Source organism: Babylonia areolata, chromosome 4 (assembly GCF_041734735.1).
Source record: "Babylonia areolata isolate BAREFJ2019XMU chromosome 4, ASM4173473v1, whole genome shotgun sequence".
NCBI classification, from domain to species: domain Eukaryota; kingdom Metazoa; phylum Mollusca; class Gastropoda; order Neogastropoda; family Buccinidae; genus Babylonia; species Babylonia areolata.
The window spans coordinates 50784027-50806038 of record NC_134879.1 but is presented as its reverse complement, the minus strand read 5'-3'; the positions used below and the strand labels follow the sequence as shown (position 1 = coordinate 50806038).

The 22012-nt window shown below is 39.6% G+C and overlaps 2 protein-coding genes across 2 annotated transcripts in view; both read right to left on the bottom strand.

Annotated features, from left to right (window-relative positions):
- LOC143281281 (uncharacterized) overlaps positions 1–6991 on the bottom strand; it is a 57371-nt gene extending 50380 nt beyond the window's left edge. The window contains exons 1-3 of the mRNA XM_076586412.1: positions 6704–6991; positions 2802–2978; positions 1414–1536 (exon numbers count right to left, since the gene is read on the bottom strand). Of these exons, the coding sequence (XP_076442527.1) occupies positions 1414–1536; positions 2802–2978; positions 6704–6964 (561 nt within the window). The 5' untranslated portion in view covers positions 6965–6991. The remainder of the gene's footprint in view (positions 1–1413; positions 1537–2801; positions 2979–6703) is intronic.
- A 6569-nt stretch (positions 6992–13560) lies between these two features.
- The window catches only part of LOC143281280 (glycogen phosphorylase, muscle form-like), a 36587-nt gene continuing 28135 nt past the window's right edge, over positions 13561–22012 (bottom strand). Inside the window, exons 15-18 of the mRNA XM_076586411.1 lie at positions 21732–21859; positions 20253–20387; positions 17779–17845; positions 13561–16466 (exon numbers count right to left, since the gene is read on the bottom strand). Coding sequence (XP_076442526.1) covers positions 16311–16466; positions 17779–17845; positions 20253–20387; positions 21732–21859 — 486 coding nt within the window. The 3' untranslated portion in view covers positions 13561–16310. The remainder of the gene's footprint in view (positions 16467–17778; positions 17846–20252; positions 20388–21731; positions 21860–22012) is intronic.

Here is a 22012-nt window from a genome sequence, read left to right as displayed (position 1 = left end):
TATCCCAGACTTACTTCCAGTTACTGTTGGAGTCTGAAATTGCATATGTATAACAATACATATCTCTATAGTTCACACACTGATTTGCACCTCTGAACTCATAACAGTTTCTCTCTTTACAGGTGCTATAGTGGAATAAGGTGTGATAATGGAGCCAGCTGAATGCAGAGTGGTCATCAAGTTTCTGTACTTGGGAGGCGGCACACCAAGGGAGACGTTTGATGAAATGAAAGAGACTTACATGGAGGAAGCCCCATCGCATGATGTAGTCAAGCACTGGCATCATCAGTTCAAGTGTGGTCAGACATCACTGGAAATGGCTCCCATTCCTGGGTGACCAAAGTCCGCCATTGTTGAAGACACCATCTGGCAAATGGAGGCCACCATTTTGGAGGATCACCATGTAACCATTCTCCAACTAACCCAAGATGCTTAGATCAGTGTTGGTCTGTGGACAAATTCATCCATGACCATTTGCACATGGAGAAGTTGTCAGCACGATGGATTTCCCGGTTGCTAACACCTTTCCAGAAGCAGGAACGAGCCATATACTCCCAGGCTCTTTTGGCCATGTGCCAAGAAAACCAGGAGGAGTTCTTCGACAGACTGATCACGCTGTACAAAACATGGGTCCATCATTATGATCCAGAGACTAAAGCCCCATCGAAGCAGTGGAAGCAGTTTGACTCACCACCTGTCAGGCACGTGTCCAGTCTTCAGAGGGCAAGGTCATGTTCACGGTCTTTTGGGACCAGTACTGAGTAATGATGATGGACTTCCTGTAAAAGGGTACCACAATTACCGGGACACACTACACTTCATTGCTGCAGAAAATGTGAGAGGCAATCAAAACTGAGAGGTGCGGCATGCTGACCAAAGCTGTCTGCCTCCGACCAAAGCTGTCTGCCCGCTGCAAGACAACACCCCTATTCACAACTCACATGATGCCCAGACAGAAACACAGTCATGCAGCCTTGAAATACTTCTTCAACACCCTTACTCTCCTGACCTCACACCATCTGACTTCCATCTCTTTCCAACCATGAAGTCATTTTTTTAAGAGCAAACACTTCCCAGACAATTAAACACTTATTTCCGAGGTCAAGTTGTGGCTTCTGGTGCAACCTGCAGACTTCTACTGGCAAGGTCTTCACCGCTGCATACAGCAATGGGAGAAGTGTGTCACCCTTGGTGGTACCTATGTGGAGATTGACTAATAACTGTGCCAAGTTTCGTTCCTTTCCTCTCAGTCCATGGGGTCAGCGGAAATCTTAAATGAACATCCCTCATATCTGAACAGTTACATAGTACTGATAATGCATAAAGAGACAAATAGTTCTAAGAAGGTGAAAATGATAAGAAAGTCTGGACTAAAGAACAAAATTGTGAATAAAATCAAAATAACAACCATACCTTTGACTGAGATTCCAGCACTTGTGCTTTCAGTTTGTTGAGTTTGTCGGCACACAGTTCATTCTCAACAGTGTAACTGACAGCTTTGTCTTTATGTATATCTTTCATGATGTCATCATATTTCTGAAAGTGAAATCAGTTCAACACTTATTTATATTTCTTTGGTAAGCAGCCTGCTTGAAAAAGTCAAATTATTTTCAATATTTAAAACTCCATGTAAAACACACACACACACACACACACACACACACACACACACACACACACACACACAATATATATATATATATATATATATATATATATATATATATATATATATATATATATATAAAAGATGTATGGTATTAAAATTCAATGGCATAATTTCAGATAATGCTACATTTGATCTATATCACTGAGACATTTATTCCATTAACAACTGCAGTTTGTCCCACTTGAGCTGCCTCAGCAGACTTCTCCATAATTATAATTATGCATATGATGGCAGAACAAAGTCCCAGACACGGAGGTCCTTGAATGGGCTAGCTCCAACAGTGTCTACACCATCCTACAGAAAATCCAAGCCAGATGGGCTGGCCATGTCATCAGGATGTCTGACAGTTAACTGCCAAAACAGCTGCTGTATGGAGAGCTGAGTCAGGGCAAACACTCTGATGAAGGACAGAAGAAACACCTCAAAGACTGCCTCAAAGTTTCCCTCAAAGACCTCAGAATCAATACCAGTAGCTGAGAAGTGCTTGCTCTAGACTGCCCATCCTGGTGAAGCAAGATCACTGAAGGAGCAGAAAACAGGTGCACCGCCGAGGCTCTGAGGAAATGTGCCATATGCATGGCACCAGCTACCACCACTTACACTGCGACACCTATCCACATGTATTGCACATGAAGACAAGCTTTTCGGGTTTGGACTGGCCTCACCAGTTACCTCCAGACCCAAGGACACAGATCCTTCATCCAACACTGAAGTCTTGGTCATCTTCAACTCCAAAGGACCAAACAACAACAGGCTGTTTGTCCCACTGTCAACATACACACACGCACACATGTACACAAGAGAATGCACACGCATGCACACACACACACACACACACACACACACACACACACACACAGAGGCACCTACCAAAGAGCATGCACACAGTGACACAAATACTTTCCAGTATTTTTAACTCATGAGAGAAAGAAACGAAAGGTGGTGGTGAGAGGACTGAGATGGGGGTGAAGTGTGGGGAGGGGGTGTCAGGGATCAGACAGAAGACTGAAAGAGAAGAAGAACAACAACAGTTACTGAGAAACAGAATCGGAGAAAAAAAAAAAAAAAAACATAAAAAAATCCAAAGAAACACAGTAAAAGCAAGAGGATGGTTGGAAACACAAACACTGACTTTGTCTCTGAAGCAAACAACAGTCGGTATGTCACCGGGGTTGTTGAGAAATCCATGGCGCAGTTCAAGCTCTGTGACGCTGCGGTCACGGAATTCATCCAGCCATGGATACTTCCCCAGTGCCGTGTTGATGTTTTCCTGCAGCAAGGCATCTGTGTGGCCTTGCCAACCATACCGCTGTGTGGAAGAAATGGACAGTACTTAAATAATATTTAGCAAGCTAAACAGAGCAAGCCATTCTCAGCTATACTGGACAAAAATATGTACATGTGCATCAAAAGCATTGAATGTATCTTACACATGCATGAATGCATTCATTCACATTTACAGACATCAACATGCACACATGCATACACCTCAACATACCTAATAATGTGAACATGGACCAGCTTAATTCTATCTCTCTCTCTCTCTGTCTCTCTCAGATCCTAAAAATTATAGAGGTATATCCCTGAGTAATATAAGTTGTAAATTGTTTAGTGTTGTTATTAACTGCAGACTACAAGAATGGGTTCAGGAAAATAACATTACAGGTGCATACCTAGCCAGTTTTAAAAAGGGTTGTTCAACAATATATCACAGGTTTGCTCTGTTAATATTGGTACAAAAACAGTTTTCTTATAACTGTAAATTATATGTGGCCTTCATCGACTTTGAAAAGGCTTTTGATTCTATAAACAGGAATTTACTTTGACCTATTTTGCTAAGAAATGGTATGAGGGGTAAACTATACAGGTGAATTCAGAGTATGTATGATAATGTAAAATGTAGAGTAAGATGTGGTGCTTCCTAACAGATTATATTAAATATCCAACAGGAGTAATGTAAGGTGATGCGTGCAGTCCAACATTATTTTCTCTTTTCGTTAATGAATTGGCGATAGAAATACTAAATCATGGAAGACACTGTGCCACTATTTCTTATGATGCATTTGAACTGTTTATTCTTTTGCTGGCTGACAACGTTATTTTATTATCCGAGACTGTTGTCGGTCTGCAGAATCAATTAAATATCTTACATCAAACTGCCACATCTCTTCAGTTGAAGGTTAATACAAAAAACAAAACAAAAAAAAGTAATATTATTGAATTTCGAAAGAGTGGATTCTTAGGCGTAAGGGAAAAATGACTTTAAAATAGTGTTACAATGCCTGTGGTAAATGTGTACAAATATATAGGGATATTTTTTACTACATGTTTAAGCTTTGTTTCAGCTTGCAAAGATCTCGCTTGTAGGGCAAAAAATGCATTGTTATGTATCATCAAATGGCTGTCTTTATCAAATAATACTTCCATGAAACTGTTCCTGAAAATGTTTGATTTTCAAGTGCAACCAATTGTGCAATATGGTTCAAAGTTGTGGGGTTTAAACAATGCTGCATTTCATTGTGAATCTGTCCGTCTATTTGCTTTGAAGAAGTTTTTGGGTGTTGATATGCACACCCCTAATGACCTTCTATATGATGAAACTAACAGATACCCAATAGCTGTAAATTTTGCTGTTCAGTGTATATGATATTGGCTTAGAGTAGTATAAATAGACACATTTTTTTGTCATAATTTAATTGACCGTAGATGGCAAGCATGGAATCAGCATGTTCAAAACAGCAATAGATTTAATGTGTATGGAACCTTTTGTGGACTACATGATATGAAACCATATTTGATGTTAAACATGGACAAATATTTGAGAATAATAACTACAAGATTTAGGTTGGGTGTGTCGAGTTTGGCTGCACATCATTACAGACACAGGAAATCTTATGTTAATGATTTGATTTGCCCATTATTCCAGAAAGAGAAAGAAGGTGAAGTACATTTTGTTTTGAGCTGCTCAGCTCTAAAAGAGTTAAAAGAAAGATATATTAAGGCTAGATATTTCTGACAACCTTGTATATTCAAGTTGTGCTTATTGATGTTGTCCAAAAGGCAAAATGAAATATGGAATTTGTCCATTTTTCCTGCACAAAGCATTTAAAAACAGAGAAATTGCAACCTTGTAATATGTTTTGCAGATGTATCTGTGTTTCATGTGATTTTGGTTTTCTTGTGTTCATTCAAACAAATGAGACGCAACAAATGTTTGTTTGTGTACGCCTTCATAGAGGCTATCGCTTGATGAATAAATCATCTGTATCTGTATCTGTATCTCTCTCCTCTCTCTCTCTCTCACACACAATAGTGTCCGTCATGTGTCTGAATTAGCTCTATGCTTTGGGCCTAGGAGTACTTAATAAGCCGTTTCGTGTGATTTCATGTGATTTTGGTTTTCTCGTGTTTATTCAAACAAATGTGACGCAACAAATGTTGTTTGTGTACCCCTTCATAGGGGCTATGGCCTGATGAATAAATCATCCGTATCCGTATCTCATTCTCTCTCTCTCTCTCTCTCTCTCTCTCTCTCTCTGTCACACACACACACACACACACACACACACACACACACACACACACACACACACATGAATGCAGATACTATGATTACACAAGCTGCAGGACTTCTTTTTTGGCAGTTAATTCCATCTCTATCACTCTTTCATTTGTTTGTTTGTTTCCAGTTTTGCCCCACCAACTGTATCAAAACAATGACTTGGAAAAACTTAAGAGGAAAAACAACTGAAATAACACCCCCCAAAAATGTCAGCTTTCTAAAGAGGTTCATAACATACTGATGAAATCACATAATTCATCTCCATCTCTGTGTGTGTGTGTGTGTGTGTGTGTGTGTGTGTGTGTGTGTGTGTGTGTGTGTGTGAGAGAGAGAGAGAGAGAGAGAGAGAGAGAGTGTGTGTGTGTGTGTGTGCGTGTGTGTGTGTGTGTGTGTGTGTGTGTGTGTGTGTGAGAGAGAGAGAGAGAGAGAGAGAGAGAGAGAGAAAGTGAGTGAGTGAGTGTGTGTGTGTGTGTGTGTGTGTGTGTGTGTGTTTCAATGTGCTCTAACACATCCAGTACCCAATAATCAAAAAGCAAATTAGTCTGAATATCACCCATAAATTGCCACAAACACAGCTAACTAGCTGATTGGCCTCAAATCTACCTGAGATATACATTGAGGGGGCCTAATTTTTTTTTCCTTCTTAACTATCAGGGACTTGAAATCAATCTGCTCCATGGATCCATAGTATTCATTTAATGTTCTTATATTTGATCCTTGTTTCTTTCTTTATGGTAGATATTCTTAGTGCTTGTTTATGTTATGTTTTATTACAGTAATGTTATATGCTTCAGAGAAAGCTGAATATATACATAATACAAGCTATATAGCCTTGTGTCCAACATTTAAATTTTCATGAAGGAGCAAGAATATACCATTTTAATCTGATATTTTTCAGCTCCAGTATGAGAAAAGGTCTAATGTATGTCCTATTTGTTATGCTACATTGTTTTCATTTGCCACATGTCGAATGTTTGTTGTGTGTTCTGGTGGGGGTAAACTAGCCTATGGCTGAGGGGTGGATGACCATGTTCATCACTTAATATATATGATTCTGGTGCACTTTTTCTTTTATGATAAATGTTCTTAATGCTGGCTTATTGTTTTATGTGCCTTCATGTCCTAGCAATGTACGTTTGTATGTATGTTATGAGCCTTTTTTGTCAACATATCTGGCTGAACGCTGAACGTACACTGGCTGGCCAGGTCGCAAAAAGAAAGGAAGAAGAAAAGAGAAAAAAAAGAAAGAGAGATTTTTTTTTTCAATCCTCACAACAGCGCAATCCTCAGCAACCTCCCCAAACTACAACAGAACCATCAATAGAATGATGTTGGTTGTACAAAGGAAGAAGAAGATGTAAATGAATGAAAAATAAAGTGTAGTATTCTTGCTACTTCTGTTACTGGTGCTGTTATAACTGTTGCTATTGCTGTTGCCACTATCACTACACTGAAAATTGAGCAAAACTTACTTGGCCGAAAAAGTTAACAAACATATCGCAACGATCGATCTCTTTGAGGCAGATGTTGACAGTCTGCGCTTCCTGGGCGGACTCCACGCTGATTCCCCATCTCATATCCACTGTGACGAACTGCAGGCCCATTTCTGCACACCTGTGCTGGATTTCGGGGATGTATTTTCGCGTTAGCTCTTCGCGTTCTTCTTCCATCCCCTTGAAAGGGGAGGAGAAAAAGACGCGAAAAGTCTGCGAATTTTTTAACTGCGTTGTCATTCTGAGGCGATGGTATCTCCCATGTTTTCCGTGGAAAACTTGTTTACCGTCGTCGCCGACAACGATTACAGGGGACGCTACTCACACACGGTTTTTGTGTGTTTGTTGTTTGTTTTGTTTTTGTTTTGTTTTTTGTTCTGTTGGTAGTGAAAGTGGGTGTGTGACGCAAATATGGCCGTACACGAGCTATGTGTCTGTATTCGGGTAAAGTCATAATGCAAAATCGACACATAAAAAAAAAAAAAAAAACAAAAAAACCCACTCCCCTTCGGATTTTCGTTCACTTCAATGACGCCAATACAGGACATTACCGCGCTTTTTACTGTCAAACCCTGCCTGTCCATTCCCATCTTTTTCTTACCTTTGCCGTTCAGCAAGACATGCACTACACGCCACGAAACGGCTTATTATTACGGACTCCTAGGCCCAAAGCATAGAACTAATTCACACACATTTCGATGGCGTATTTGACCACTCGCACCTTCGACATATGGCTGGTGGGGTTTATTGTTTTTTGGGTTTTGTGTGTGTGTGTGTGTGTGTGTGTGTGTGTGGTGTGTGTGTGTGTGTGTGTGCGCGCGCGCGCGCGCGCTCGCGGTGTGTGTGTGTGTTGTTGTTGTTGTTTTTTAGGTGGGGGGGGGGGGGGGGGGGGAGGTTGTGTTGTTGTTTTTGATATAAACTGACACTGATCAGCTGAAATACGTAACAGTCAATTGTACAGCTCTGATATTGGATTTTCTGACATGCTGTTTTGAATTTGACAATATCGCATAATTTGCGTCCGCACTTTTAGGTAATTTGCAGACTTGTTGATGATACCCTAAGGCTACTGTGTGAAAATTTTCAATGAATTCGGTTTCTCTGTCACTGAGAAAATACTTGTCAAAATCGGTTCACTTTTTTTTTTGGTACACCCGAGATATATATATATATATATATATATATATATATATGTGTGTGTGTGTGTGTGTGTGTGCTGAAGTCGCATCTAGCGATCTCTGCTGTACACAAGAACAAGTGGTCACGTTTGGGTCAAAATAATGAAGATCGGGATTTTTTTATAGATTTCGCATCATCGAAGTCTTATCTTTGCTGTCAGTAATTATCTTTGCACTAAACACCATGGAACTGTATTATTTTCAATGTTTTCATGTGCATGACTGTCAAAAAATACTGCACTCTTTTACCCTATTTCAGTTGCATGCTGAAAGCAACGAAGACGGGGAAACTCCGGTCTCCGACTGAAGTAGCCTTATAAATGGAAATAAGTAGTGAACAGGCATCTCCCCTCGACCTTCTGAATCAAGATAGCGCAAGAATTAAGTCGGTTTTCAACGGTTTTACTGGCAACACTCAGTAAGTTGCGACTTTAGCCGGGTCCCATCGATTCTTCGAATTTAGGCAAGTTTCCGACTCAAAAGTTCGAAAAAAAAAGTTCAGGCTTTCTGTGGAATGTTTTAATTGGTGTTGTTTCATTCTGTTGTGTGTGTGACTCACAAAAATTAATTGAAGGACCTATGTGTTCATAAAATCGACGCAACGTGAAGTGAACAAATATGGCGTCTTCGAAAACATCGTCTGCTAAGCGGCTCGCAGCAATCAGTCTCAACGAATCCCAACAGTTTAAGTTGTGAAGTAAAAGCATGACCTGTTGCACACATGAACTGTGACTCAATCTGAACATGTATGGGCAATAATTTTATAGGCATCTTGACACTTCCCTCGGTTGGAAAGTAAGTTACCCTTCAGGCACCGGCCGCATCACTGTAACTGCAGATCTAAATGTTGTCGTTCCTTTGAGCATCACTTTTGATTTTCAAACAATCTGTATGTTGTTGTATTATGTTTATTATTCGATTCAGACACTTTGCTTAATAGATTTAGCACTAAACATGCAATCTGGTCACAGTAAAACCAGATGACCTTGACCGGCAAATCCTTCAACTTAAAATGCGTCAGTTGAAGACAAATATAAAAGTTGTAGCCAAAGACAACTGAATGGAAATATGTGTTGCACGCATGTACTGTGATGCTATCTGAACATTTTGAGGCACATAGATCTACCAGCACTTTCTTCAAATGGCTAAATTTAGTCTTGAAATTAGATCACTACACGCACTGACTACAATCTAGAATTTTTTGTTTACAGAAGCTTAGAAATGTTGGTATAAATTCAAATATTCTTCAAAGTTATTATCGATGTTGTATCGAGTCCGTGCTCACAGTTTCATTTATGTGCTGGTATGGAAGTTTGGGAGTGAGGAGTAAGCATGTTTTGAACGATGTCATGAGTGTATGCAGTAAAATTGTGGGAGTGAAACAAGCTAGATCTAGTATGCAAGAGCTGTATGAAAGTCGAGTGGTTAAAAAAAAAAAAAAAAAAAGCAGGCAGATAGCAACTGACGACACCCATATTTTAGCAAAGTATTATGAGCTATTGCCATCAGGACGACGCTACATAACTTTAAAGTTGAAATCCAGAGCTCTGAAGACTCTTATTCCACGTTCAATCCACCTTTTAAATTCTTGAGAACTGTGTGTGTGTGCGCGCGCGCACTCTCATGTGAGACGTGTGAAAGTCCGTGCATGATAGGCTGTACCTTGTTCTAGTTGTGGTGTGTGTGTGTGTGTGTGTGTGTGTGTTTACTAAGCTTAAAAACGTGACAATTTGTTATAATGAATGTGCAATATGTAGGAGGAATAATGTGCAATATGCAGGATGAATGTACAATGGAATATGTCTAATGCTAACATCCATATTCTAAACATATTTCTGTTTAATAATTACGATGTAATAACAAATTGTAATGTTTTTAAAAGCGAATATGTGAAATGCTTTTATTTGAAAACATATGTTTATTACTCTTGTTTAATCAAGTAATCCGCTTGTGTGGGGTGGGTGGGGGGAGGGGGGTGCGGGTGTGTGCTGATTATCTGGTTGCGGTTTTCCGCAATTTATCTTTATTCTTATCTGTCTATTATAATCAATGTGCAGTATAGTAGGCTATGTTTATAATTATATTCAAATAATGTTTCTTAATTCTGTTTTTACATTAAGAATACTAGTTATTACCTGCAGTGTGTGGATATATGTATGAAATGGTGTATGTGATATTTTTTTTTACATTTGTATCTTTGTAATATTCGTAAAAGCTGTTGTTGACTTTTACAGTTATGGTCCCCATGTTGTTTACTTGTTTGTAATATTCGTAAAAGCTGTTGTTGACTTTTACAGTTATGGTCCCCATGTTGTTTACTTGTCTATGTTGTGATAATGCACCTGACCAAATTTCTCCAGTTGGAGATAATAACGTTACTCTTATCTTATCATAATGGTGACTACTGTTCTAAACAGTGTGTTTATTGCACTACCTGTAACCATTCTCACAAATACTGTGCTGCACTAGATCTGTATTAGCTATATTCATAAACACTCTGATTACCTGGAATCTAATTGAATTTGTGTTGTTTAAAGTCTATCAGTCAGGAGATTAAATCTGTAATAATAAGGTCACAGCAAGATGTGATGGCCTTGACCAGCAAATTCATAATTAGGCCTGGAAGATATCTCTAATGCCTGAACAACAGCATATATATTTTATTAGGTCATGGTAACTGCATATAATCATGCTGTCATGCTGTTGTAACTACCAAAAAAGATGTTTTATAATGTGGGAAATACAGTAAGACCTCATTTCAAATCATATTTGCTATGGTAGTAACAAACACAAAAAATGGATGTTTAACACACACAAGTTTAAAAACTTGTAAATCTGCTTTTACCCATCAGCCAAGGTCCTGTTCTTCCAGATTGTGCTTTAGTAACTGATTTTGACTGTAAACGACTGATCCAATAATACACTTAGTTACATGATCAGATATATGACTGGCTGGCACAATCTCATAACAAAAGTTACACAAGTGACCAGTCCATTCCAATCACTGCACCAGACCGGTTGCTGCAAGCTTGCATCTACTATTAGGACACCAGGCCATATCACAGAAATTGGAAAGGAGATCTGTCTGACTTTTGGCTCTGAGCAAGTGTTAAGGTGGGGTTGCTGGGCGTTGATTCAGTCATCACTCTCACAAGACATCAAAGGGCAATGGAAAAGGAGGGATGATGAGAGTTTGGGGGTAGGGGTGAGGGATGGTTTCTTGAGATGAAAATCCCACATGCATGTCATCGGATGTGTGGTTACAAGAGTCACAAAGAACATAATGTGCACTCTATAAAGCCAAATAAACAATTTTGATAGTTTCAGCATGACTGAAAAACAAACAAACTTGAAGCTGGTATCACAAAGTTACTGAAAAACCCTTCTCGACTGGTTAGGTTGTCTCCAACTGGGCAATATTTAGTCTTTGTGATAATTCCTGCCGTATGTACACAAAGATGTGCACTTAAGTTGGTCAAGCAGCATTTGCACCTTTCTCTGCACACCACTGCGCAGGAGCAGTGAATCAGTTCACATCAAGTTTCTTAAGCTTTTGTAGAATGGTCCACAAAGGTCTTTCCCTCTCCTTTTTGCAGTCCCTGCCGTTCTACCTCCTGATGCAAGAACTCTCTCAGATAAACTGCTCTCTGTGTGTGCCGTAAAAGAGCTGCTGATGTGGGTGGAGTATTTTCCAAAGTTTTCTTTTCTTTAGCAAGGAGAGGCTGTCTGACCAAGCTGATGACACGCAGATTGCTCAGGCAATCAAACAACAGGGCAACAAACTGCTGAACGATGTACTATGGGACTTTGACTGGTTATCCATCATCATCAGGAAAGCATCAGTAGTTTGCTTACACAGTTCATGTGTTCCATGCTTTTCTTTTGCTTCTGCCAACAAGCAAAGCCATGATTTATGCAGGATTCCTGCTGAACAACAACAAAATCAAAAGTCACAAAGGGAAGGGAGGGGGCCACTTAACAGTACTGATATGAATCTGAAACATGTATTTTTTATCAGCATCTGATACTAGTGTCCTGCAAACGAAACGACCCTATCTTCAACACCCCACATCCATCTTTATTTCATTGTTTTTATAAATCATTATTTACATTTGTCAAAGTTTCAAGCTTCCTCTATGTTTGTCGCTACTTTCTGGCCTTACTAACATGTAACAAAAATGCGAAAAGCAAATTCTGGTGAAATATTTCTGGCAATCACTCCAAGTCCATATCCACTCCGAACAATACAAGATTTTCTTGTGTTTGGGAGCATGCGGATTTGCCCATGGCCCTATGTTTGTGTGTGTGTGTGTGTGTTTGTGCGTGCATGTGTGCATGCGTTCATGCTCACACACCATCTTTTTTACATTTTACTGGAAAAACACGTGCGCATGAGAACACACACACACTTGACCATCACTCACATAGACAAACATTATACACACAAACATTCATAAACTGCGCATGTACACATGGGCACACACACACACGGGCACACACGTGCACATATGCACATGTACACATGCGAGCATGCACAAAAAACAAACGCGCACACGTACATGCATGCACGCATGCACGCACTCCCTCAACCACTTTTACACAGGGTCTCGTTCCTTGTCAAGACGCTGGAGCTATTGGAAATGCTGCATACAATTGACACGATCATCACTTTAGTTGTAACATTCAGTGGATTTGCGCTCCAGGCCATAGGGACTAATCACTAAGTTTATGTTCCAGGCTAATTTCACGTCAGCTGATTGTGTGACAATACACATCATGACTGCGGTTAATAAACATTAGTTTGATCTGGATCAAAGCCGAAGTTCCAAAGATTCATGCATCAGCTTTTGGGTGTGAAATATTTGAACATTCAGTGATTCACTGTCCCTGTCGGCTCTCTTATGGCTGTATAATATGTATTGCATGACGTCACTCCTCCACATGCCATTCTTGTCATTGTTCGAGTACAGAGAGAAAATACAAATTTTCCTGTGCCTTTGACATTTCAAAATCTAGAATTCACTTAATTCTGAATCGCCTGACACCACAGGTATGTTCAGGAAAGTTATTGTTTTGAAGCTACAGGCAGACAAATATGTGGGTTTTTCCATGAGCGTATTGTGGCTGAATAATCTGTATTGCATGACATCACTCCTCCACTTGCAATACCTGTCTTCGTTTGAGTAGCACAGAGAGAAAATAGAAATTTTTGCTGATTTCTCCATTTCTACTCCTTGGGCACACAAACTTAGAAAAAAAAAATCATAAAAAAACCTATGACAGATAGATCCATTCTGTTTTTTCTATCTTAATCTTTAAAAAAAAAAAAAAACTTTTAGAAGGTATACAAAAGTGAAAAAATGATAAACTGCGACTTTAGCCGGGTTTTCGCATGCTGCGATTATACACACACACACACACACATATATATATATATGTTGCAATATATGTTGCAAATCGCGAACTAAAAACCCGGCTCAAGTCAGAATTTATCATTTTTGACATTTATCTACTTCAGAAAGTTTAAAAAATCACATTAACCACCCACCCCCCCTCACCCCATTTTACATGTGTCAGTCACAGTAATAAGGAACAAAGAACTTAAGTTACAGTACTTTCTCAACTGTCAGTCACAAAAACAACAACAATAAACAAAACTTAAGCACATGCACCAATATTTATTTGAAGTCCAAAGTGAGGATATAAAACAAAACACAAGTAGCTTTTTTTCAATACCAGCTGTGTGATACAAAAGATTACAAATCATACCCCTAAATACACTGCATATCTGCTCATGGTGCAAATGTGCTAAGTCACACACAACACCATCTCAGCACAATAAATATGCTACAGCAAGGCAAATGAAAAGCGCAGCAATGTTTGAAAATCACGATGGTGATTTGCTAAAAACCACCTGAATACTATGTGAAATGGGGGGGAAGGGAGAGAAATTTAAATATTGCAAAGGACTTCCAGCTATGCTTCTCTTGTTCAATTGCTCAGGGCGCTAACTCTTCATGACTAAAATACACAATGCAGCACATTTTGAAAACAGTCAGGAATAACAAATAAAAGGGATATGCACGGGTACATTTGCCCTCAGATTTCTAAACATACCTACAATGAAATATAAACACCACACTTATATCTATATGACAGTTATAAGAGAGCATAATTTTACTCTTAAAAACAAACGTATGGAAAACAATCAGACCAATGACAAAAACAGTACGCACACAATGAAAAGACAACAACAAAACTAGTGAAAAGAACAGACAGGAGAGAAAAATTACAGAAATCTACTAATATTTTTCAGCTTAAAACTTTTTATTTTATTTTGCAAATAACTTGTACATACTCTATGATCACAAATAAATATGCACTGTTGTCATTATGATTGTCAACAGAATGGAATGACAACTGATGTGCAACCACAATTTGATTTTTAGCTGTGGTTATATAGTGACCTGTGTGTGTGTGTGTGTGTTACAATGCAACTAGAAATTCCAAGAAATTTTCTATCAGTCTAAGGGTCTAGGGTATCAATACAGCAAGAATTCTAGTGGTCTCTATTCACTTTTGGTGGCTCTCAGATACGCATTTTGACTTTTCAAAGACATTTTGTGCTGTTGTTTATTTCTTCAAAAATGCAGAACAGGCGGTTTCTGATACCTTGTTGTATATACATAATATATATGGATTCATAGAATGTCAATTTGAACCTGCTGCTGCTTTCACAAGGGTCCAAATTTTTGGGGGGTGGGGGGTTGTTCTGCACCAGTTGAATGGGTCTTGGTCTTGTCCATGCGGATTTCTGTTTGTCTTCGACCAAATGAAAAACGAAAACTCAGACAGTGCAACCTGGGCATATAGTCTGCATATACTCCAAACTCACCATATTTTCTAAACTCTGAAAGACATACAGAGAAACTGATCAGGCAGTGGTAATCTGAACTGCATTTCAAAGCTGTATACAAATGTCTATGTATACCTTCATACATACAATGAACAAACACCTATGTGACACAGTGTACAACATCTGTGTTCTCAATACTGTCCACTCACATAATTAAGGAGAAAGAAACAACAACAAAAAAACAACCAGGACAGTTTTCCACAAACACTTGGAGTGCAGACAGAACCCTTTCAATTTCTGACAAATCTACCTATCCTATACCTTCAGCACCATATGTTTGAATTCATTTGTGTGTAGTCCCCTTCCCCCCACTCTGAATGTTGTTATGAACTGTTGGATAAGATTAATATATGACACTGATACTCCATGTACCACAAACGGTCTGACAGTTTTGGGAATCTTTGCCTCTACTCTCCTTTTGTTGGTTGTTGCTTACATTATACAGGACTGATCTAAATTTCTCAATATGTTACATGGATAAGAACTCTAATATACACAGACTGGTGAAAAGACACCAACTATTGAGAAAGAACAGACAATATTGTATTCTGTACACCTGCCACTCTTCTCACACGTTTGATAGCAGTAAACCATTCCATGAAAGAAGATCACATTGCAATCAGGTCAACAAAGCAAACAACCTCACTCAGACAACGTTTCACATTTTCTCTCTCTTTCACTGGACACACACTACACACAGAAAGAATAATAGATTAAAAACAAACACAAAATAGTAAATAAAAACAAAGATCACATTGGCAGCAACAGGGACAATGGCATGTTTCAACAGATCTTGCATGGACATACCTGACCATACACTGGTTAATCATACTACAGATCAATCACTTTATAACAGAGAGAAAACCATGATTATCTACAAATATAGGCGTGCTATTGGAGGTGGCAGAGAAAAGTCTCACTCGCACTCCACTAAAAAAAAGCATCAGAACACCTGTACTGTGGGACTGAAAAGGAAAACTGTACCTCTTTCCGGACTGAAGGGTAGCAGGGAAAATTACATTCCAAACATGATTCTGTTCGCACCATCCAAGACAGTTATGATAGTCAGTCTCTCTCCTCCACAGGGATCTGACCTCAATGACACAACAACAACAACAAAAGATCACTTACCACGCCACTTCTCTGCTGATAAAACCACACCCCCAAAACATAACAACTGACACCTACATTTCAAAACTGCCACAACTGTTTTGGACTTCATGTCCAAAATAACCTCTCCTCAGGCTGGCTGGTGTACCGTGAGGGTTGATGAAATCACAGTTTAATGTAGTGACTAAGGTTTGGAGAAAAAAACAAAAAAAGTGAGACACATATCTGGATGTCTGGGTATTTTCCAACAATCCCACTGAAGATAGCCAAATTACAAACATGAGGATGTCTTCTCACATCTACCACATCTCATTCTCTACCCAGCAGAAACTGACAGCCACATGAGTGCTTTCAAGTCCTTGCCAAGGATGAAGTGTGCTTCCTACTTCTGGAGAGGTTCACTGGGAGCGGGCAGTTTGACGTTAGTGGGCTCCACGCCCCAGATCTCCCGGGCATACTCTGTGATGGTGCGGTCACTGGAGAACTTGCCAGAGGCAGCGATGTTCATCAGACACTTGTGGGCCCATTTCATGGGATCCTGCAATACAAATACGCTTGGCTTTACCACACTTCCTAGTTCCACACTTCATTCTGATGCTTATATAAAAATTCTCCCCCCCCACCCTACCCTCCAATGTGTTGCAAAATTGTTTCCCATTTGTTTATTCATGAATGTTTGTGTAATCAGTATTTTGTTGTCATAAGTCTGGTGCAATGAAACTTTCAGACCACACCAAACATCTGCAAGACAGTCCCCCTGTTCTTCCCCGTAAAAATGTTCATAATCGTGTGTGTGTGTGTGTGTGTGTTCTTTTGTGTCTGACACATGTGTGATTGCAAAGCAGTTTGAGAAGTTTGAAAATGCTACATAAATGTACTATCATGAATGTTTGTGTAATCAGTAATTTGTTGTCAGAAGTCTGGTGCAATGAAACTCTCAGATCACACCAAACATCTGCAAGACAGTGCCCCTGTTCTTCCCCGTAAAAATGTTCATAATCGTGTGTGTGTGTGTGTGTGTGTATGTGAGTTCTTTTGTGTCTGACACGTGTGTGACTGCAAAGCAGTTTGAGAAGTCTGAAAATGCTACGTAAATGTACTATCATTATGACTATTAAACCAGTTGTGTCAGTACGTCACTGCCAAAGACAATGGATCAATACGTTCGATGGATACATTATTTTCAGCCAGCTAAAACCAAGGAGTGACAGTGGAAATGTCCTCATTCTCTGACGTGGAAGAAACTGAAGTTTAACTCTTTCAATACGAACGGCGAAAGAGACGACGTTAACAGCGTTTCACCCCAGTTACCATCATCAAAATATTGCAAGCGGAAGGCTCTTATACTGAAGACGTGAATGTTGACAAAGAATACCATAATTCTGACGACGGAAGCTAAAGGTTGGGTCATTCAGACACCGACTGGACATCCGAGGAGTCTGTATAGAGGAGAAGAGAGGACTGGCCGTACTGAGTGAGTTAATAAAAGCAAACACACACACACACACACAAACCATAAAACATTCCTTTCTCCTCTGTTATCAGACCTTCTTGCTTCAAGCTGACTGAGAGGCCTCCCAAAAGATGGGATTTTATCACTGCTGAGAATGACTGACACTGACTCTGCAAAAGACTACTAGTTCCTCCTTTCGGCCATTGTCATCAGTGAAGTGCTAAGCAACCTGAGGCATTATAGAACACTGTCTACATAAATCAGCAGCGGTGTGAGGTCTCCTCCAGTGGGGTGTTCCTTGGTGAAAAGACACTGAGAACTTTCTGTGAACTGATGGTCCTCCCACCTGGACCTCCCTCTCCAAAAAAACAAAGAGAGAGAAGTCAATGTCACTCACCTTGAAGAGGGCGCTCACTTTGTCTTGGCAATTAATGTACGCCCTGTAGTCAGCCAGCAGGCAGAATCTGCACACAAACAGCATAAATGATGAGGTATCCTTTGCATAGTAATATGAAGCAGCAGATGTATATACAGAATTGAAATACTTGTGAAGAATGTCAGTAGTTATATACAGATAGATAGATAGATATGTGTGTGTGTATTGATCAATCAGAAACGAGTGTTTACTGAACCAAACATTGCTGGAAAAGGAACAATTTCATCTTAAGCAGCCCACATCAATCAGTGTTTCATTGTTTTTCAATCTTGTACAGATTTTTCAAATTTCTCCCTCTCTTCATCATGACTTTTTGGCTTTGGTAAGTTGTAACAAAATCGCTGAATGCATTTTTAGGCATGATATATATAATAATCACTCTACACATGTCAATTTCAACAAAACTGTGACTGGTGGATTGAATGCACGAATATTCCAGTTACAAAGCTGTCTTCTCTGTGATTCAAGTAGTATACTGACTGAAATATCCGAGCCTGTCTGAACCTCTTCTAGTAACAGATCTTCACTAAAAAAGTGGCTAGTCACAGAATGCATGAAAACACATGCTTAAATAAAAAAACAACCTACAACTACTAATGTTTCTCTCCAAACGATTGCCAAAAATAAAAAAACAACCTACAACTACTAATGTTTCTCTCCAAACGATTGCCAAAGTTTGCCTCTTTCTGATCCAATCAGAAACAGAAAAACTCTACAGAGAGGCATGTAAGCGTAGTGCCAGCAATGAGGCCTTTGCACAAATCATTCTCTGAATACATTTTTGTAAACTCTCTGCTTCTTTTAAATAATATGTTCTTGTGAACAACCACTGATGCCATCCACATGCTGATAATGATATGCATTAACAGACAGTCACTGCGGACGCTACCTTACCAACAAAACCACCAGGGCAAATGTAGATAGTGTAATACCTCCACTCTGAGTGAAAAACACAAACGTTTTTCTATGCCTTGAGTTATATTTAATGTTATAATTTTTTCTGGATGAGTGAGAAGTGGTTAATATATTTCCCATAGTATATTCAGACTAATGTCTAAACATATGGCAGATTTTTTCTGTGCCGGACAGATGTAAGCGTCAGTGCAACTTCCACATTTAACTCTCTCCATACGAACGGCGAAAGAGACGACGTTAACAGCGTTTCACCCCAATTACCATCATCAAAATATTGCAAGTGGAAGGCTCTTATACTGAAGAGGTGAACGTTGACAAAGAATACCACAATTCTGATGACCGAAGCTAAAGGTTGGGTCATTCAGACACCCACTGGATATCCGAGGGGTCTGTGTGGAGGAGAAGAGAGGACTGGCCGTACTGAGTGAGTTAAGCAGAAGTTTTTATTTCAACTAATGTGACTGTTATTAATCAAAATGTCAATATGAAAGATGCAAGATATTTAAGATGCATGTAAGTGCAAGTCCTGTTAAAAAAAAAAAAAAAGAAAGCAAAAAAGAAGGAACACTAAAATGAGTGTGAAAACAAGTTTTGATTCTTTTTATGTTTTTGCGCCCTTCCCAGTTCAATGTCATTATAATCAGAATGTGTTGAAAGAACTGATTTGGTGCTGACAAAGTAAGGATGAAGACAAAGTATTTCCAGAGAAAATCAATTTGTTAAAGTTTACTACGGATATATAAATATAAAAACACAAACACATACACACGGACATCAAACACACAGTTTCAGTTTCTCAGAAAAAGCATCACTGTGTTCAGACAAAGCCATATATGCTACACCACATCTGCTAGGCAGATGCCTGACAGTAGTATAACCCAATGCGCTTGTCAGGCCTTGAGTGCATGCCTGTATATCTGTGTACCTATCAGAGTGGATTTCTTTTTACACAATTTTGCCAGAGGACAGAGGACAAAACTCTCGTTGCCATAGGCTCTTTTTCAGTACTCAAACTGTGTGCTACTCACAGGACCTCAGCTCATCGTCTCATCCAAAAGACTAGACGCTCATTTTGATTTTCCAGTCGAACTTGGGAGAAAGGACGAATGCGGGATTTGAACCCCACACCCTCACTGACTCTCTGTATTGGCAGCTGAGCGTCTTAAACATTCTGCCACCTTCGTCCTTTAAACACAGGGTTATTCATTACAAAGACTCACTATGTGTGTAAAGTGAGCCAACAAACTAATCAATTCTTTTATTTTTAGGATGTACAAAAATACTCCATCGACCTATTTTGTTTCAATCCACAAACCCTATCTTTCAGATAACAGTTTACAAAAAAGTATTTATAATAAAAATGTTACAGCCCAAACTGTGATATGGTAACTTATCTTATATAATGTATGCGTGCGTGTGTGTGTGTGTGTGTGTGTGTGTGTGTGTGTGTGTGTGCGTGTGTGTGTGTGTGACAGACAGAGACAGAGAGAGAGAGAGAAAGAGAAGCCCAGGTAAGGTACCTGTCATTGTCAACCAGAGAGTTGAAGACATCATGGAAGAGGTTGGGATCCTCAGGGGAGAAGAATCCAGAGTTGATCTGGTCCAGACACTGCTTCAGTTCACCATCCTTGTTGTAGTAGTCTCTGGGGTGGTAGCTGAAGAAAGCCAAAGTCAAACCATTACTAACAGAATGCAATGACTGGTTACCTCCGAAGTACCAGGAGGCAAGACACTGTCCACTATAATCAAATTCTAGCCCGGACAGTTAGAACAGCAGATGCCTCCTCTGCTGTTCTGGTGGTCATTGTCGGACACGACTGACTTTTATACATACATACTAGGAGGACTGTTCCAATGTAACTCGCAAAGGGTTAAAGGAGTTTACATGTTTGGCATCTGCCCCCCCCCCCCCCCCCCCTCCTCCCCCACCCAAACCCCCTCCCTCTTTTTTTGGGATTTTTTTTTTTAATAGCAAATGTAGCATATAAGATCAGTCCACATACTCTGAAGCCTCCATGAAACTGAAATAGCCTTTGCAAAGGTAACTGCACTTGGAATACTTCATCGATCAAACACCATAATTTTTAGCCTATAAAGTGATACACAGGGTGCACCCCTGAATTAAAAAGAAAAAGAAAAAGGTCACTTGAACACATATGAGATGCATGCATCCTATAAGCTGCATCTGGTGAAAATCTCTTTATCTGAATCCTCTCCATAGATTGGTGCAGAACAGCTCTGTCAATTTGTCTGCTCTGCTATCTGCTTTTTTCATCAGTTGGAACAAATTATGTGATTCTGAAGCCTCCAGGGGAAAAAATGCACTGTTGTATTAACATGTCAAATCAGAATGCAGTCTGTTAGCCCTGCTTCCAGGCCACCATCTTGCTTAACCTGTCTGAAAGCTTGCCTGTTTTCTTCTAGGTGTTCAGTTCATTTTGTGGATTTCTTTATTTTCACACCATAGATTTATCCCCCACTCGGATGTTGCTCTTCTTTTCCACCCTGATGGCAAATCATGATCAATTTCACTTGTAATTTCAGCACGACATGCCATTTGGTTTTAATTTGGTATCATAGTAAAAACGATGTTGAATCGAACACGGAGCATTCTGAAGTGGTAAGACTTAAACATGTACATGTTGCTTTTCAGTGTAACTGTGTGTATTGTTTTAGATGAAGTGTGTAGTCCAATATCAAATTAGTTGTGAGTGTCAAGTGTGAGGAGGCACAACTAGATGGAATATAGTTTTCAGACACAGACAGGGTGCATGCAGCTGATAAAGACATGAGTCAAATCAAAGAAAATATGATGTGCCTTGCAGGCTGGAAATTACTGAGTATCAGTCCCTCATGGGACGGTTTGCCCTTCTATATTGGCCTCTACAGACCACGTTTTGTGTGGTTCTATCCAAGATAGATGCTTCACATCATAATGAGTCACATGCACTTGGGTGCACATGCACACACACACACATGCACTGCTTTATTTTCCTGACCCTTTCTTGTACAGTTGCGCCACATCTTCAACTGTCATGCCGAAGATGAAGATGTTCTCTGGCCCCATCTCCTCTCTCATCTCCACGTTGGCTCCATCCAGGGTGCCGATGGTCAGAGACCCGTTCAGCTGCAACAAGCCACCATCCCAAATGTCACTTCCCTCTGGGTCTTGTCTGGTGGGCAGGAAAATAAATCTATCATGCCAAGTTTTTTCCCGAACACCTTCATCTTCAAAATTTAACTGACACCATCTGAAAAACCACAATTACAAAACCTAGGG